This window comes from Erinaceus europaeus, chromosome 4 (assembly GCF_950295315.1).
Source record: "Erinaceus europaeus chromosome 4, mEriEur2.1, whole genome shotgun sequence".
NCBI lineage: Eukaryota > Metazoa > Chordata > Mammalia > Eulipotyphla > Erinaceidae > Erinaceus > Erinaceus europaeus.
Window position 1 is genome coordinate 120,252,625 of NC_080165.1, and position 17,663 is coordinate 120,270,287.

General features: G+C 41.5%; 1 protein-coding gene across 1 annotated transcript in view; it reads right to left on the minus strand.

Annotated features, from left to right (window-relative positions):
* Positions 1–1,693: 1,693 nt before the first annotated feature.
* AKAP7 (A-kinase anchoring protein 7) overlaps positions 1,694–17,663 on the minus strand; it is a 258,608-nt gene continuing 242,638 nt past the window's right edge. Inside the window, exon 9 of the mRNA XM_060190452.1 lies at positions 1,694–1,976. Within this exon, the coding sequence (XP_060046435.1) occupies positions 1,951–1,976 (26 nt within the window). The 3' untranslated portion in view covers positions 1,694–1,950. The remainder of the gene's footprint in view (positions 1,977–17,663) is intronic.

Consider the following 17,663-nt stretch of genomic DNA (forward strand, 5'->3'; position numbering starts at 1 on the left):
GATACCCTCCTCATCTACTTCCTATTACAGTTCTCTCACTCACTCCAAAGCTAACCTCATCAAAGCAAGGACTGCAAAAGCTGAGTAAGGGCAAGAGACTGGCATACTTAAATGATGACTCTTTAGTCACTATCAGGCCACCCCATCAGCTGGGGCCCTATTTGGTGAGTCCTGAGATTCCCAAACAGACATGATGGACCTAGACCTTGAATAAATCCCTCTCTCCATCGTTACCAGTCATTTCTATCAGGAACAGCAAAATAGACCCCTTTGTGGGCCCCCATAGGACCTTGCCCTCACTTTGATCAACAATAGTAGAGAATGTTCCATCCTCCAAAGGGAGGCTGGATAATATATATTTGATGCTATACCTGAGGAAGATGGGTCCTGATATTGGGGCAGCTTGGAGTGTTCCTACTTATGACCACAGAATGTGAGCTCAGAACTAGAGGGATGCAGAGGTCACATAGGCTCCTAAGCTGAATATGGGCCCCAGATCAGATCAAATCGATGGGGTTTACAGTCATCGATATTTATACACCTTTCTCATAACCATTATTCTATCTGCCCCACTCCCAAACCTAACTCTTTCTCTGTTGTGTGTCCTTTCTTAAGAGGTTCTTTGGATCTTCAGGTAAAATACACTGCTTAGAGATTCCAACCTAATAGACTTACATAAATATTCCCATGGATGGAATCAAAGGAATAAAGGGATTCCCTAGATCAAATGACTAACAGCTGTTATCAGGAGGCCACTTGTGGAAACCGTGTGTCAGCACTGGAACTGGATGTCTAAGGTCTGAGCCTGTCATTGGATAGCTCCATAGCAGTTGGTAAGATGATTTTTTTAGTTCATCAGTTTCTTATTTGATTAACTTGAGATAATAATAACACTTATGACTGGGTGGGAGGGGGCTAGCTATAAGAATTGAGATGTTGCATATAGAATGATTGGGAGAGGTCAAAAAGATCACAGGGTAAGACAAGCATTTTTCCATGTGCAGTCTATGCTCAAACCCAGGCATCACATGGGCATGCTATAGGCCTATAGGAATCTGGTTCCATGGTGTCTTTCTATTTCTCTCTTGCTTTTCTGTGCCTCTCTATCTGAATGAAGAAGTTGGTCTAGGAGCAATAAAATCATACATATACAGGTCCCAATGCAGAAAAGAAAATTAAATGACTGGGAAACAGTGCATTATGGGAAAGTTGCAAAAATTTGTGCCTGATTAATGCGTGGGATTACTTGCTAATGTAGTGATTCTGCTCTCTGTTTAGATTCTGTTTGTTTTTATGAAGCAATAGCAGTACATATACATTTTAAAAGATGAAGAGTGAAAAGAATCCAACCTCTAGCTAGCTGTTCATCTCTCCAGAACATGCTGTGAGGTAACAAGCATGAATGTGTTTATGCTTGTTTATATGGTTCTTGCTGACCTCTGGCTAAGAAAGGCAACTATGAGGACAGTGATCAACTGTTGTACTGATTATCCTTAAGGTTCTGGCCATCTGCAGGAAAAGCATATTAACAACAAAAAGAACAGGAAGAAAAGGAAGCAGCCACCTGAAGCCAGAAGAAGTGAAGTTGAAGAAGTGAAGTAATTTTCTTTTTTTAAGTTTTTATTTATAAAATGGAAATACTGACAAGACCATAGGATATGAGGGGTACAACTCCACACAATTCCCACCACCAGAACTCCATATCCCCACCCCTCCCCTGATAGCTTTTCTATTCTTTAACCCTCTGGGAGTATGGACTCAGGGTCATTATGGGGTGCAGAAGGCAGAAGGTCTGGCTTCCATAATTGCTTCCCCGCTGAATATGGGCATTGGCAGGTCAATCCATACTCCCAGACTGTCTCTCTCTTTCCCTAGTGGGGAAAGGCTCTGGGGAAGCAGGGCTCCAGGACACATTGGTGGGGTCATCTGCCTAGGGAGGTTTGGTTGTCATCATGGTAGCATCTGGAACCTGGTGGCTGAAAGAAGAGTTAACATATAAAGTCAAACACATTGTTGACTAATCATGAACCTAAAGGCTGGAATATTGCAGATGAAGATTTGGGGTCTCCCTTTTGAAGATGGCTAGTAGGCCTATTTTAGTTATATTTCAAAGGGCCCATGTTGTGACTGAGGTGAAAGTAGTGGGTTTGTAATTTAATTTACTTTTTTTAAAAAATAAAAAGCTGGAGTTCCATCACTCCGGGAGGCTTTATATTTCCAGGTAGAAAGACAAAAGAAAATAGAGAGAGGAGACACCACAGATCCAAAGCATTCTTTAGTGCAGTGGGCATTGGGCTTGAGCCTGGGTCACATACATCACAAAGTAAGTTATCTTGTAGGCCCTGGTTTGGATTCTTTCATGTGTGTGTCTGTGACTCCCAAGTTCATTCAGAGTTTAATTTAAAAAGAAGTGTGTAAACTTCACAAGGAAATGTTATGTAGCCAGAATGATTTTGCTCTACAATGCTGGGTTAAAGCTAATCACATTACTGAGATTTTCAAACCTAAATTAAGCATTGAACCTAGAGAAGGAGATCTGTCGCTATTACAAGTCCCTGCTTTGCAAAAATACTTGAGAATACCAGCCTGCTGTGACCCTGTGGGGATACTCTCTGCCCTTGTCTGTTGATCCAGTTACATGAGGCAACCCTTCTCTCCCTCTCCCTCCTCCTCCCCCTGGCTATGGCCATGGAGATCCTATTCTAATACACTGATAGGCTCAGAACTGGGTGCTCAGGATCCCTGACACCCCCCATCTGGCATTCCTCCTGCACACAGAAGCATAGTCTCCCTTTTTGCAAACACATTAAAGCCCTCCACCCCCTTCTGTGAAGGATTGTTATCTCCTCTTGAGATACAATCCCTTCAATCTGTTCTTTCCATTGCTGTCAAATAGGCTTCATTGTTTATGTTTTTAACTTATTTGCTCTTTATTGAAGTTTTCATCACTATAACCAGGTTTTCACAGAGACACTCATGTTGGCTAATAAGCTACAATTTATTTTAATCTACCCTGTGAAACTTCCAAAAGATGTGGCACTGGTATTTATTTATTATTTGTTGATGCATTTATTTATTTCCATTGTCACCAGAGTAGCAATGTCTGCAATTCAAATCCACTGCTCCTGACAGTCATCTTTTCCTTTTTTTTTTCTATTTGATAGAGACAGGGAGAATTGAGAGGGGTGTGGAAATAGGAAGGGAGAAAGAATGAAAGGCACCTGCATCACTGCTTCACCACTCTTGAAACTTCCCCCCCTGGAAGTAGGCAGCGGAGGTTTAAACCCAGATCCTTGCTCATGGTAATAGATGCACCACCACCTGACACTCATGGCTCTGATTTCAAATAAAATTTTAAAAAGTGGTTTAATTTTTACCTAATGCAATATATGAAAATTCTCTTTCAAATGTTGGTGAAGCAAGCAGCAAGAACTGCAAGAAAAATGTCTTTTGGACTAGATAACAGAGCACTTGTACACCTGGTAGAGTGTACAAGTTACCATGAGCAAGGATCCAGGTTCAAGCCCCAGCCCCCCACCTATAGGGGGAAGTGGTGAAGCAGTGCTACAGATGTCTCTTTCTCTCTATGTCCCCTTTCCCTTTCAATTTCTCTGTTTCTATCCAAAAGAAGGAGGAAGAGAAGGAAGAATAGGAGAAAAAGAGGAGAAAGAAGAAATAGAGAAACAATGGGAGAAAGAAATAATTAAAAAAGAGAAGAAAGAAAAAAGTAAGGGGGGTAAAGTGATCACCAGGTGTGGTGGACTTGTGATACCAAGGTCCAGCAATAACTCTAGTGGCAATAATTTGAGAGGGGGGGGGAGGGAGAGATGGAGAATTGCCTTTGACTTTTAAATTTTTTTTCTTGAGAAAAAATTAGTGCAAGTCATCAATTTTGCAATATTCCTGGAACATGTCAGCTATAATTTTTTTCAATAATTATTTTACTCTGGGGTTCTTTCTTGCAGCCATATGTTATTTTCTCTGGGGTTTTATAATAAATAACCACAAAATGACTGACTTCAGATAATGAAAATTTATTCTTTCACAATTATAGAGTGCAAAAGTTCAAAATTAAAGTGTTAAAAAGGCTCTCTCAAAAATCTCTAGGTGGGAACATTTCCCTGCCTGTCCAACTTCTGGTATCTTCCTGATATTTCTTAGCTTGTGGTTGAATAAAGCCAGTCTCCATCCTTATTATCAAGTGAACTCTTTTTTTATCTGCTTTTAGCCTCTTCTTTGTTTTATTTGCGTATTTGTTTGTTGGTTGGTTTATATTGCCACTAAGGTTATCACTGCACAACAAATCCACCCTACCAATGACCGTTTAGCCTGCCTTCCTTAATTTCTCTTTCTGTCTCTCTCTCTCTCTCTCTCTCTCTCTTTCTTTCTTCCTTTATTTCTTTTTTACTTTTATTTGATATGACAGATTGAAATTGAAAGAGGAGGGTGAGATATGAAGAAAAATAGGGACACTTGCAGACCTACTTCACTTCTTGTGAAGATTCACTCCACAGGTGGGAAGTGGGGAGTTGAACTTGCATCCTCAAGCATGTCATATGTGTGTTCAACCAGATGCACCACCATCTGGACTCTCCTCTTCTTTGTTTTAAAAGATCCCAGTTTTTGGATTTAGTGTCTACCACAAACCCAATGATTTTAAATGGGAACATTTGATTACAGCTGTGAAGATTCCATTTTCAGTAAGGTCACATTCTAGGGTTCTGGTTGGACACAACAGTTAGAGATGGTACCATTCAACTTTCTATAACCAAGAAACAACTTCCTTAGCTGTCTGTGTTTAGTTAATTTCTATTTCAAGCATAAACCAAATCCAAGTAATTTCCTGAATCTGAGTTAACATCTTCACTTCATTTCACCTGCTGAAGTTCACAAAAGCTTAATACATTGGCTTCTTATTTTTATCTTATTTGTTTATGCCACAAAGTTACTTCTGGGGCTCTGTTACTGCACAATGAATCCACTGCTCCCAGTGGCCAATTTAAATATATATATATGTATTGATTTTTGATAGTACAGAGAGAAATTGAGGAGGAAAGGGAAGATGTAGAAGGGGAGAGAGAAAGAAAGATACCTGCAGTACTACTTCATCAATCCTAAAGCTTCCCCCCTGCAGGTATGGGTCAAGGATTAGAACTGGGTCCATGCACATTAACGTGTATAGTCAACCACATGTGGCTCCTCTGTTTTTTTTTTTTCCACAAGGACATTTTGGCGCTAGTTTCTCCAAGCCAGACAAGTGATTCACTATAATAGTAACAAGTATACCTTCTGCATTCAGGCATGCATCAAACAGCATGCCATGAAGGTTATATGAGCTTCAGTTTATAAGTACAAAGTAAGTTAAAGTAAGCTAAAACAAATTTAAATAAATATCACATTCCTGTTAAACACATCAATAATATGCTCACAGCTCACAAAGTATTAACACTAAATTTAGAATGTTGGGTCTAAGCCCTGAGACTGAAGCAAGATGAGGCTGGGACTACTTTGGGAACCCACCAAGTCACTGGAGTGAGTGATTAAGCTAAAAAACCTACTTATAAGAAAAAAGCCCTCAGGCTACCATATGCCAGTGGATCCAAGTTATTGTCTGAGGAGATGATGCCATGGCTGGGGAAAGGACCAGAAAGCTGGAGCAGGGAAGAGAGTAGCTCCCAAATATGGGAAAGGAGTATAAATATTATTGACTGTAAACCCCAGCAATTCCTGGGGCCCATAATTATCTTAGGAACCTATGTGACCTCTGCATCCCTGTAGATCTGAGCTCACATTCTGTGGTCATGAGTAGGAACATTCCGTGCTGCCCCAATATGAACCCATCTTCCTCAGGTGTAGCATAAAGTATGTTGTCCATCCTCCCTTCAGAGGATGGAACATTCTCTACCACTGTTAATCCAGGTTGAGGGCAAGGTCCTATGGGGGCCCACCAATGGGTCTATTTTGTTGTTCCTGATAGAGAAAATAGGCTTTCTATTGTGAGGCTCACTCACATCCTTTTCCTTTGAATTCATGCATGAGAAGTCAGAAGGAGAACACTGAAATTATGCTTTTTCCCTTTTCTTCACTTCCATTTCTTGTTTTCACTTCTCAAACCCTAAAACATAGCTTGTGCTTTCCTTCCCCTTTCTTGGGGACAGATTCTTCCTCACACTAGGAGGAGAAGTTATGGCCCTTTCTTCCTTTAGGCTTAATGGAATATGGTGAGAGAACCTATGAAGACCTAATAAAATGAGAGGCATTTTTGATACTGTACTCATCATACTTTTTTGTTATTACTTTTGTTTGTTTGTATATGAGAAAATGAAGGTGAAAAGGACATGGTCATATTGTGAGTAGGTAGTAGACATAGGATTCACACTCAGTTCTCTCTCACCAAACAAGTGTTGTGTCTATGGAAAAAACACCAGTAGGAAAATTGAAACCTATCTCCCTTAGCTATGTGACCTTTCTATACTTCAGTTTTCATATCTATAGTATACAGATAGTTATATTACTGCCCATTTCCTGGGTATGTTATAAAGATCAACCAAGTTAATATATTATAGCATAAAGCATGATCCAGATACCAGAAGAAATTATTGTAATAAGTTCTGTTCCCACCACATTGATAAGCAATTTCACCCTAACATACAGTTAATGCTGGTATTTTTTTTCCATTGTTTTAAGAAATTGTGCTGCCTTATTAAAATTTCTACTGGCTATATGAATGATTAGTCTCTGAAGTCATTTGCCATTACAGTCTATTGCCATTATAGTCCTGCCTTTCTAACTTTTAAGTATTTGTTCAGAAAAAATGGTGTCTTATTCTTAATTGCTTCACGTTGGTCTGGTCTACTTACTGTCATTACCTCTCCCCCTCCCAAGCCTATGTTATAAAAAATTGCTTGACTCTGTGACTAATTGTGTAAATTTTCTTAAAAGAAGATTTATTTTCCACTTAGGCTTTATGTGGTCTATTATTAACTGAATGTTATATATTCTATTATGTGTCATCATCTATCTTTTCTGGGAAAACTAAAATAGCAGTGCCATTATTTGTCTTTTCTCTCACTTTCCTGAAGCAGATTATATACTGAATTTAAAGCTAAGAGTAGACTTACAGTAATGTGTAATATTCATCATCTATATTATCCAACTAATACTTAGGGCACTGACATTACTTCCCATAACATACTTTTGATGAGAACCTAATCTTTCTCTTTAAATCTTCCATTCATAGGACATTTCTGTTCCAATAGAAATTGAGCTAAATCTCCGAAACAGATTCCTTTAGTAAGAAAGAGAAGCATATGAAATGGCTTTGATAATGAAGATTCTCCCAGGAAATTTTCTGCTTAGTTTTCCAGAGTAACATCTCTGGGAGTGGGTTGGGGGCTGGTCTATATAGTTAGGTATGAGCCGTGATTTCTGAAAGTCATTTTGTGACCCACCTGAGGAATGTCTGCCCAAACAATGAACTCAAGCATATTGAGGATGAGATAGAAAGAGGGAGATGTTCTGCTTTGGAGGGGGGGGTATGGGATGGGAAATAGTCTTTTGGTAGTGGAATGGTGTTTATGTACACTCCTATTAAGTTGTAGTCATATAAGTCACTATTTAATTAATATGAGAGGGGAAAATTTATTAAATGTCTCAAACTTTTAAATGCAAAGACCAAGGACTGAGTCTTCGATATGTTGACTCTCTTAAAGGCTTAGACCAGGGAGAACAGATGCAACCGGTAGCACAGCTATATACAAATAATGTCAAAGGACATAAATTATGGTGATGTTGTGTATAATACAGCAAATCCAAACAAAGGGATATTTCAAAGTTAACCTAATTGCCAAATAATGTGATTAGAGCAATAACTATCTATTGTCTTCTTAAACCCTAAGACAGCAGGAACCTCTCACTTCCTCTATAGAGCCTATATGTCCCCTAGTTCTGGAACCTCTAGAGTGGGCTCACTTTCCTGCATGCTTCTCTCAATTCATATCAAATGATATTGCAACCACCGATCCCAACCTAATCAACACAATGAATACCACCTCAGCATGCTTCACTTCAGACTGTGACCAAAGACATCAGGTGTGGAATGTCAATCCTTCAGCCTCATTACTCAGGTGAGACCATTCCTTTCATAGGATTCTCTAATTCCATTCCAGGTGGTTCATCTCCTAACAGTCCCAAAACCTAGATATAGACCAGGTCCCATGAGATAGAGCAAATGTTCACATGTATCCATAAATTAGGGTAAAATACATACCTGAAAGCAAAAATACACAATAGTCTGTAGTGAGTCAGTATAAAATTCATAATGAAATAGTGTCTTCTTAGACTTAGATGCCCTCCGCACCTACTTCCTATTACAGTTCTCTCACTCACTCCAAAACTAACCTCATCAAAGCAAGGACTGCAAAAGCTGAATAAGGGCAAGAGACTGGCATACTTTAATGATGACTCTTTAGTCAATATCTGGCCACCCCATCAGCTGGGGCCCTATTTGGTGAGTCCTGAGATTGCCACACAGACTTGAAGGGCCTAGACCTTGAATAAATCCCTCTCTCCATTGTTACTGCTCATCTCTATCAGAAACAAACCAATAGACCCCTTTGTGGGCCCCCATAGAAAATTGCCCTCAACTTGGATCAACAATGGTAGAGAATGTTCTATCCTCCAAAGGGAGGCTGGATAATATATATTTGATGCTACACCTGAGGAAGATGGATCCTGATATTGGAGCATCTTGGAACATTCCTACTCATGACCACAGAATGTGAGCTCAGATCTACAGGGATGCAGAGGCCACATAGGCTCCTAAGCTGAATATGGGCCCCAGATCAGATCAAATCAAATGGGGTTTACAGTCAACAATATTTATACTTCTTTCCCATATTTGGAAGCTACTCTCTTCCCTGATCCAGCTTTCTGGTCCTTTTTCCAGCCATGACATCATCTCCTCAGACAATAACTTGGATCCACTTTCATATCAGATTTCAGGCTCAGGGAAAAAAACCAAAAAAACTAGTATAGATATAGGCCCTTTGGAATATAATTAAAATATGCCCACTAGCTATCTACAAAACAGAGAGCCCCCCAACTCTTCATATGCACTACTCCAGCCTTTAGGTTCATGATTAAGCAACAACTTGTTTGGCTTTATATGTTAAGTCTGTTTTCAGCCAGCAAGTTCCAGATGCTAGCATGACACCAACCAGACTCCCCTGGACAGACAACCCCACCAATGTGTCCTGGAGCTCCTCACCCCCAGAACCCTACCCCACTAGGGAAAAAGAGGGGCAGGCTGGCAGTATGGATTGGCCTGTCAACACCCATGTTCAGAAGGGAAGCATTTACAGAAGCCAGACCTCCCACCTTCTGTACCCCATAATGACGCTGGGTCCACACTCCCAGAGGGTTAAAGAATAGGAAAGCTATCAGGGGAGGGGAGGGGATATGGAGTTCTGATGGTGGGAATTGTATGAAGTTGTACCTCTCTTATCCTATATTTTTGTCAGTGTTTCCTTTTTATAAATAAAAAATAATAGTATGTTAAGTACCAAAAAAAAAAAAAAAGAAAGAAAAGAAAAGAAAGAAAGATGGAGACGAGGGGCCAGATGGTGGTGCACTGCTTAAGCACACACATTACAATGTCTAATGGCCCAGGTTCAAGCCCCTGGTTCCCACCTGTAGAGGGAAAGCTTCACAAGCAGTGAAGCAGGACTGCAGGTATCTCTCTGTCACTCTCCCACTTTATCTCCTCCTCCCTTTTCAATTTCTCTCTGACCATATTTAATAATCAATAAAAAATTAAAAAGAAGAAGAAGATGGAGATGAATCTTTGGCAGTATTTGGGTTCTTACAACCTGCCAGTCCTTACTTTAATGATGACTCTTTAGTCACTAATCAGGCCACCCCATCAGCTGGGGCCCTAATCAGGGAGTCCTGAGATTCCTAAACAGACATGACAGGCTTAGACTTCGAATATATCCTTCTCTCCATTATTAATGGTCATCTCTATCAGGAACAACACAATAGACCCCTGTGTGGGACCCCATAGGACCTTGCCCTCAATGTGGATCAACAACGGTAGAGAATTTCCATCCTCTGAAGCAAGGCTAGAAAACATACTCTATGTTCCACCTGAGGAAGATGGGTCCTGATATTGGGGCAGCTTGGAGTGTTCCTACCCATGACCACAGAATGTGAGCTCAGATCTACAGGGATGCAGAAGTCACATAGGCTCATAAGCAGAATATGGGCCCCAAATCAAATCGATTGTATTTATACACAGTATTTATACACTTTTCCCATACTTGGTAGCTTCTCTCTTCCCTGATCCAGCTTTCTAGCTCTTTTTCCAGCCATGATATCATCTCCTCAGAGAATAACTTGGGTCCACCTACATATCAGATGACAGGCTCAGAAAAGAAAAAGAAAAAAAAAACTAGTATAGTTATGGGACTTGTGGAATATAACTAAAATAGGCCTAACTATCTACAAAACAGAGACCCTCCAAATCTTCATCTGCAATATTCTAGCCTTTAGGTTCAGGATTAGTTAACAATTTGTTTGGCTTTATATCTTAACTCTTCTTTTAGCTACCAGGTTCCAGATGCTACCATGATACCAACTGGACTTCCCTGAGCAGACAACCCCACAAATGTATCCTGGAGCCCTGCTTCCCCAGAGCCCCGCCCCACTAGAGAAAAAGAGAGACAGGCTGAGAGTATGGATCAACCTGCCAACACCCATGTTCAGTAGGGAAGCAATTACAGAACCCAGGCCTTCTACCTTCTGCATCCCATAATGACCTTGGGTTCATACTCCCAGAGGGATAAGAATAGGAAAGCTATCAGGGGAGTGGAAGGGATACAGAGTTCTGGTGGTGGGAATTATGTGGAGCTGTCTCCCTCTTATCCTATGGATTTTGTCAGTGTTCCCTTTTTATAAATGAAAAATAAAAAGTAAAGAACCTGCCAGTCTTAAAAGTTATTGATTTCCCAGTTATGTATCAGCCTTTTTTCTCTTCTGCTTTTATTTGTTATGTTCTGGTTTGAAATGGGTTTCTGTAACATTGAAAGCATTCTGACTATTTCACAGCCAAAATGAGCATTTTATTATTATTTCTGCATAAGTCATAGACCTCTGTTTAAGAGTCTGATACTATGGACATAGCTATAATCTGGGGGCACCATCAGTGATGGTGATCTGAAAGGCTGAAGGGCCATATATTCTTATTGTCTACTGAAGCCATAGTCTACATGAGGTCATTGCTAATCAGCGTCTTCAGTCCTTCTCCCTTTCACTCATGTAGATTGACCTTAATTTCTTCTTGTATATTGTGTAATATTCTTCCTTTTCACAAGCAGTGAAAACTACTGATCTGGATTCTTGTGAAGCTTCACAAGCAGTGAAGCAGTGCTGTAAGTGTCTCTCTCTCTCTCTCTCCCTCTTTCCCCTTTTTTTCTCAATTTCTTTCTGTCTCTATCAATAAAAAGGAAAATAATGTCCACTGGGAGTGGCAGATTTGTCATATAGACACCAAGCCTCAGTGATAACCCCTGGGGCAATTGAAAGGAAAATAGAAGGCGAGAGAGAGAGAGAGAGAAGGAATTAAAAGGAAAATTAAAGGGAAAAAGAAGGAGAGAGAGAGAGAGAAGGAATTAAAGGAAAAATTAAAGCAAAAAAGAAGGAGAGAGGGAGAGAGAGAGGGAGGGAGGGAGAGAGAGAGAGAGAGAGAAAGGGAGAGAGAATGTGGAAGGGCAAGAAAATTGGAGGCCAGCAGGTAGTTTACCCCAGATAGTACTTATGTTAGCATGCACAAGGACCTTGGTTTAAGTCCTGGACCACCACAAGGAAGTACCTACAAAGGAGATACTTCAGACATTATGAAGCAGTGCTACAGTGTCTCCTTAGCTCTCAATTTCTCCCTCATCCTTTCTATATCTCCCTGCTTCTCACCCTCCATCAAAAAAAATAAATGTGCAAATGAGCTCCACAATTTGTGGAGTTGTCATGAAGGCACCAACTGTCATTGATATCTCTGCTGGCAAATAAATAAATAATTTTGAAATTGTCCGGTTCTTTCTACACATTATTTTTAGCTTATTGATATCATATTATCTAATTAAATTATCTGATTAAATTTAAATAGATATTTATGCAAAAATATTAAAATATATACATGTGAAAATATTTTAAAACACTTAAAATATTTAAATATATATACATGTGAAAATATACATACATTTAAAGATATTTAAAATCAAAACAAAACAGAAACAAGCAAACTGTAAGACTTGTGAGAACTATAGTAGTTCTCTTTGGGAGGTTGGTGGATGGAGATACAGAACTTTGGTGGTGGATGTAGTGTGGAACTATGCATTATAATCTTATAATCTTGTAACAAACTATTAATAACACAAATTATTTTTAAAAAGTTAAGTATGCTTTTAGCATAGGTGTGAGGGAAAAGGATTAGATATGACTCCAGTTCAGAGGCAACTCTTCTAAAAAAAGGACAAGTAGTTCCTCAGGCAATTGTTACATTTCTCTGTATTTTTTTTTCCTCCAGAGTTATTGCTGGGCTGGGTGCCTGCACCATAAATCCACCGCTCCTGGAGGCCATCCCCCACCCCCCTTTGTTGCCCTTGTTGTAGCCTCGTTGTGGTCATTATTATTGCCATGTTGATGTTGTTCATTGTTGGATAGGACAGAGAGAAATGGAGAGAGGAGGGGAAAACAAAGAGGGGGGAGAGAAAGACACCTGCAGACCAGCTTCACCGCCTATGAAGCGACTCCCATGCAGGTGGGGAGCCAGGCTCGAACTGGGATCCTTACGCCAGTCCCTGAGCTTCACACCACATGCGCTTAACCCACTGCACCACCGCCCGACCCCCATTTCTCTGTGTTTTAACTAGACTTGCCAATTTAGTGCAATTGTAATAAAACCTATTACAGGGCAAGTTGGCCTGGAAACTTCCCAGGACACAAATCTACAAATGACATTAAATCAACACAGAATAAATTTTAATATGCAGTGCCAGCTATCACAGGTCCCACATGCCTCCCTGCATACTTGATTCATTGAGAACCAACTCAATCTATTCTACAATAATTATATGAGGAAAAAGAAAATCATCCACTAAATTTTTTTTTGCATTATACACAGTAGGCATCTGCTAGTGTCATCATCACACAACTATCCATAGATAATTACCTGAGGTCAACAAAACAAACAACTACACTTCTGAAAGATAATAGTATGCAATGTTGTACTGCAAAAGGAGATGAATCACATTTCAATTTTGAATGATGTCCTCATGTAGTTGTGTAATTTGGAAAGACAAGTAGTACATTTATATTTATGTTCAACAACAGATGAATGGCAAAGGAAACTGTGGCATATACATACAACAGAATACCATTCAACTGTGAGAAGTGATAAAATCTTTTGTTGTTGTTGTTATGGCATGGATTAAACTCAAGAAGAGAATCTTTTCTTTGTTTTTTTTTAATTTATAAAAAGAAAACACTGACAAAACCATAGGATAAGAGGGGTACAACTCCACACAATTCCCACTACCAGAACTCCATATCCCATCCCCTTCCCTGATAGCTTTCCTATTCTTATCCCTCTGGGAGTATAGACCCAAGGTCACTGTGGTAGAAGGTCTGGCTTCTGTAATTGGTTCCCCACTGAATATGGGTGTTGACAGGTTGATCCATACTGTTAGCCTGCCTCTCTCTCTTTCCCTAGTGGAGTGAGCTTCTGGGTAAATGGGGCTCCAGGGCACATTGGTGGGGTTGTCTCTCCAGGGAAGTCTGGTTGGCATCATGCTAGCATCTGGAACCTGGTGGCTGAAAAGAGAGTTAACATACAAAACCAAACAAATTGTTGATTAATCATGAACCTAAAGGCTAGAATAGTGCAGATTAAGAGTTGGGGGGGTCTCCATTTTGTAGACAGCTAGTAGGAATATTTTAGTTCTATTCCAAAGGACCTGTGGCTATACTAGTTTTTGTTGTTGTTGTTGTTGTTGTTGTTGTTGTTGTTGTTTTTCCCCTGAGCCTGAAATCTGATTTGCAGGTGGATCCAAGTTATTGTCTGGGGAGATGATGTCATAGCTGGAAAAAGGACCAGAAAACTGGATCAGGGAAGAGAGTAGCTCCCAAATATGGGAAAGTTGTATAAATATTGTTGACTATAAACCCCTGCAATTTGATCTGATCTGGGGCCTATATTCAGCTTAAGAGCCTTTGGGACCTCTGCATCCCTATAAATCTGAGCTCACATTCTGTGGTCATGAGTAGGAATTTTCTAAGCTGCCCCAATTTCAGGACCCATCTTCCTCATATGGGGATGGAGTACGTTGTCCATCCTCCCTTTGGAGGATGGAACATTCTCTACCATTGTTGATCCAAGTTGAGGGTAATGTTCTATGGGGGTCCACAAAGGGGTCTATTCTATTGTTCCTAATAGAGATGACTGGTAATATTAGGGAGAGGGATTTATTCGAGGTCTAGACCCATCCTGTCTGAGAATCTCAGGACTCCCTCAGAAATCCCCCCGGCTGATGGGATTTCTCAAAGTGAGCCCAATTGCCAAATAATGTTGTTGTGCACGGGCCGCGGAGAAGAGAAAGAGGGCATCCAGAGCGAAGAGGAAACACAAATCTTTATTTGTGCTGGCACCTCAGAGTTGGGTGCTACAGAGGCAGGTTGGGCCACGTGGAAGTAGCGAAAATGGCCGCCTCACACAGTAACCTTTCCTGCATCTGAATACCGGAGTGGAGCGCTGGCAAGAGACTGAGGTGCGGAAGAAGAAGGGCTTTTATAGGAGTAGCTTTCACAAGAATGGGAAGGGGGAGGAGTAACTATAGCACTCCAGGATAGGATAATAACTCTCATGAGAATGGGAGGGGGGAGGAGTAACCAAAGCACTCCAAATATCACAGGGATATAGACAATGCCCTGAGGGCACAACGTGGCTGAACAGGCACTCCGAGAATGTCCCAACTCTTGCAAGAACTAGCAGTAGCCTGAGGGGACAACATGGCAGATGTGACTGTATCAGCACAATTTCCCAGCATCTCCCCCTTTCCTTTTATCTAATGCCCAGGGCAACAGTGTGTAAAGTCGATGAACTACTCTCTGTCTACCGCCGCGAAGCTAGCCCCGCCTGCTAGAGCCCCTGAACTCTAACAACAAATGGCACCCAACATGGGGCACGAATCCACGACCCTGAGATTAAGAGTCTCATGCTCTACCGACTTTGTTGTTAAGGTTCGGGGGCTCCAGCAGGCTGGGCTAGCATCGCGGCGGTAGACAGAGATAGAGACTCGAGGACACACGGCTGGGCTGAGAAGCTGCAGTTTAATCTTTATTCACGAACGGGCAAATCACCACACCATGTGCTTCCCTATCATTCTCTCTCCGCAGCTGCTGCTGGGACTCTGGACATCCTTAGCATATGGGGCAGGGAGAAAGCGGGTCGTGAAACTAGCAAGGGCCAAACCAATTCTCTCAGAGGTAGGGGGAAGGGGACCAAACCAACACGAAGAATACCAACATATTCCCCTTTTTGTTTTTAACTAAATGACCACAGTGTCAGGGGTGTGGGGTGAACAGAAACCTATATCATACAGGCATTTTCAAAAAAAGAAACTGGAACAAACATGGAGAAACATGTAAGTGAGTAACAAGAACCAGTGTGCTGCCAAGGGAAGGCCTGAGGGGGCCACTTTTTGCCTCTGTGGGCAAAACTTTATCAGCTTAAAAAAAACATTTCCTGCCTCTGGAGGGTGTACTTGACTTGATGGACATTTTCTAGCATGGGGGAAGGGTGAGGCCTAGAGTCCCAAGACATGGCTGCAGTCAGTCTTTGAGAAACCCAGCAGCATAAGAGAAGCTGCTAGTTTTGTGCAGTGTCCGAGGTGTACCAGTGAGTCCAATAGAAGTCCAAAGCAGATGTCCACTGAAGAATTGCCAGGGGGTGAACTGTTGTACGTCTGTCTCGATGGGAAATGTCAGCCATCGGAATTCTGCTTTTCTGTAGAGAACTTGACAGCTGCAATTCACTTACTTATGAAACAAAACTTGTAGCAGGTTAGAAGTTTACCACAATTGATAACTCTATCACAATTGGAAGTCTCTTCCAGCATCATTCTAAGGCTATTTAAAGTTCAAACAATAAAATGTGGAAAGGCAAACATGAACCATAGAAAGAAAAAGGCCTCAGGCATGAGAATTATTAGCATAACCATAGCACAATCTAATGTTTTTAATTGAGAAGGAATTTGAGACTTACATATCAACGACATCTTTATAACCTTTTGTTACACCCATTCAAGATGAAGACACACCCTAGGTGTGCACAGGTTTTTTTTTTTAGACCAACTTAGTTAAAATATATTGATTGTTAACTAATTTTTACCTCACACTTTAAATGTAAGTTAATTTCATCTTTATGAGAATTATGTTGAAACCTTTTTCATTTAACTTTGCCTGGTAAGAATTTAACCTTAAAGTTACATTTTTAACCTTACTGTTTACCAAACTTTAAACACACACATAAACATGGTCATTAATACACAAGGAGAGAAAGCTTTGTTATGAAGACATGTCATTTTAAACACGAATTTAGATCTGTACTGTCTTAGTTGTTGTTGGGTGGTCACCATCCGGAGGTGGGGCCTCCCGCGCAGCTCCACTTCTAGGAATTGTAGGTTGCGATCTCTGCATGAATCTCTGCGTATTCTAGCTCGTCTGCCTTCAGACCCGAGCTGAGGATCTAGGCCTGGGGGCCCAGTTTCGGCAGGGAGCCCGCAGTCTCCAGGAGGTCCGGGATCTGCCCAGACTTCATAGCAGGAGGGTGGGCGGGACAGCCGTGCAGAAGGCGCGGGCCAAGGTGCCACAGGGTGGCGGCCAGGATAGGCTGCTGTGGCCCTGCCCCATGGCCCTGCCATGTCAGCTGAGCAGTGTGGAGGGAGCCGGCGCCCAATGTCCCGAGCCACACAGCAGAAAGCTGGCTCATGCGGGCTGGCATTGGGCTCCTGTGGGCTGGCGTTGGGCGGAAACCACAGAGTGATCCAGAGATAAATGTTCCAGAAACAGCGAAACAGTCTCGTGAAGAAAGGGCAGAGGACTTTGGAGATCTCTTCACAAGCAGAAGAGAAGGCCATAGTACATAGGTAGCCAAATTGTCTTCACTTATCTGAGAGATGTGCAAGTCCGGTCCACATGGGCGCCATTTGTTGTTAAGAAAAGGGGGAATTGTTGTATGCTTCACATTGGTTTGGTCTCGCTCTCCCCCTGCCAGGAGAATTGGTTTGGCCCTTGCTAGTTTCTTGCTTCGCTTTCTCCCCACCCCCTATGCTAAGGACGTGCAGAGACCCAGCAGGAGCCGTGGAGGGAGAATGATGGGGAAGCTCATGGTGTGGTGATTTGCCCGTTCATGAATAAAGACTAAACTGCAGCTTCTCAGCCCAGCCGTGTGTCCTTGAGTCTCTGTCTCTGTCTACCGCCATGAAGCTAGCCCGGCCTGCTGGAGCCCCTGAACATTAACGACAGTTGTTGTTATTGATGTCATCATTGTTGGATAGGACAGAGAAACGGAGAAAGGAGGGGAAGACAGAGAAAGGGAGACAAGCATAGAC